Genomic DNA, 1,606 nt, shown 5'->3' on the forward strand with positions numbered 1-1,606 from the left:
GTGGGTTGGGCCCCCTGCCGAGACAACCGCGGCCGTGCTGGGTGCCCAGGGACCCCAGGGTCCTGCTTGGTGGGAGCTGAGACCTCCCCACAGGGCATATGGGACCCAGCCCCCCAAAACCAGGCAGCCCTTACCTTCTCCTTGCGGGACAGCGTGGGGTGCACGAATTTGCGGTAGAGCAGGCTGGCCCCCCGCGTGTAGGGGGACAGCAGCCAGATGACGAAGGCCATCTTAATCTCATAGTAGAAGGGAAACCTGATGGAGAGGGGGAGAAAATGGGGGTGAGCACATGTTGGGGGAGTCCCAGGGCATCTGCTGCCCCTTTGCAGGGAATCTGGTGTCTCTGCCCGTAGCATCAGACCCCACAGACCTGGTCCCCCCAGCCTCACCAGGAGATGAGCAGATCGGTGAAGGTCTCGGTGGCCATGAAGAGGGCGAAGATGATCCAGTACATCATCCAGCGGACCTGCAGGGAGCGGGACAGCCCGTCAGCACGGCAAGGAGCTCAGTGTCTTTTAGGGAGCTGTTCAGTCACCCAATGAGTCCTCCCCACCCAGGAAGGGGAATCGAGAGAAGGAAAAGAGATTCACAGGTTGAAACAGAAAGAGATTTAATAAAATTATAATGAGAAAAAAAACCAGTATTAATGTAAAAGTATACAGAATTATTCTGGGCTGATAGAGTGGTCACAAGCTGTGATGGTCATGCATGGGAGTAGAATGATGGGGGAGACCCTCCTGAGATGACAGCCATCGAGGAAAGAGGGCCGTCCCCCACAGCCTCCCCAATTTACGGTAAGCATGGTGTTTATGGTCTGAAATGATTTCTGCTGGTCAATCTGGAGTCAAACTGCCCTGGGTTTTCACTCCCCACAGCTTCTTCACATGTTTAACTCAAAACTGCTACAAGACCTCGATCACCACATGCCAGGGCTCGCCAAAAACCAAACCCAAGTGTCTGATCAACCCCGTTCCCATTAAATGAGGCACAGCCTTTGCAGAAATGCAGCTTTCCCGAATAGAAAACTGATGCTTATAATACCCTATCCCAGCACAACCAGGACAGAGCTGCCCAGGCACCCCCTACTCACATATTCCCGGATGTTTTTGGTCTTCACGGCCTTGTAGGAAGCATAGGCAGGGTATAGCATCCCAAAAACCAGCCTGTAACGGAGAGGAGGGGTGAGGCAGGCAGGCCACGCTGCATAGAGCAGCAGCAGCAGGGAGTAGCAGAGCTGCCTGCCCCAGCGCTGCAGCTTGGCCTTGAGCCTCTCCAGCACCATGTCAGCCCCGGAGCCACCGGGAAAAGGGACGGCACCGCCGGAAAAAGGGGATGGCAGCATTGTCTCGCTCCCACGAACTCGCCCACCTCCGCGGGGACCGGCCCAACCTGTCGAGGCTGTGGCAATAGGAGGCACGGCGCAGGCTCAGCTCCGTCGGAGGGAAGGATCAGCCCTGCCCGCATCCCTGCCAGGTCCTGCCCGCGGAGAGCGATGCTCGGCGCCGGTGCCAACCTCCTGGCTGTCCCCGCAGCGCGCGGGCGAGGTGCCATCCTCCCCAAACACGCACCTCGTGGATGGTGACTCAGCCGCTGTGGGGTATGGGCA

General features: G+C 57.8%; 1 protein-coding gene across 1 annotated transcript in view; it reads right to left on the bottom strand.

Moving 5' to 3' along the window:
• Window positions 1–1,282, bottom strand: part of LOC104547354 (receptor expression-enhancing protein 4-like) — a gene marked incomplete at its 3' end in the record, with an annotated part of 1,951 nt that extends 669 nt beyond the window's left edge. The window contains exons 1-3 of the mRNA XM_010193001.1: window positions 1,091–1,282; window positions 390–466; window positions 67–255 (exon numbers count right to left, since the gene is read on the bottom strand). Of these exons, the coding sequence (XP_010191303.1) occupies window positions 67–255; window positions 390–466; window positions 1,091–1,282 (458 nt within the window). The remainder of the gene's footprint in view (window positions 1–66; window positions 256–389; window positions 467–1,090) is intronic.
• Window positions 1,283–1,606: the final 324 nt, after the last annotated feature.

Source organism: Mesitornis unicolor, unplaced genomic scaffold, assembly GCF_000695765.1.
Source record: "Mesitornis unicolor isolate BGI_N332 unplaced genomic scaffold, ASM69576v1 scaffold33389, whole genome shotgun sequence".
In the NCBI taxonomy this organism is placed as follows: Eukaryota; Metazoa; Chordata; class Aves; order Mesitornithiformes; family Mesitornithidae; genus Mesitornis; species Mesitornis unicolor.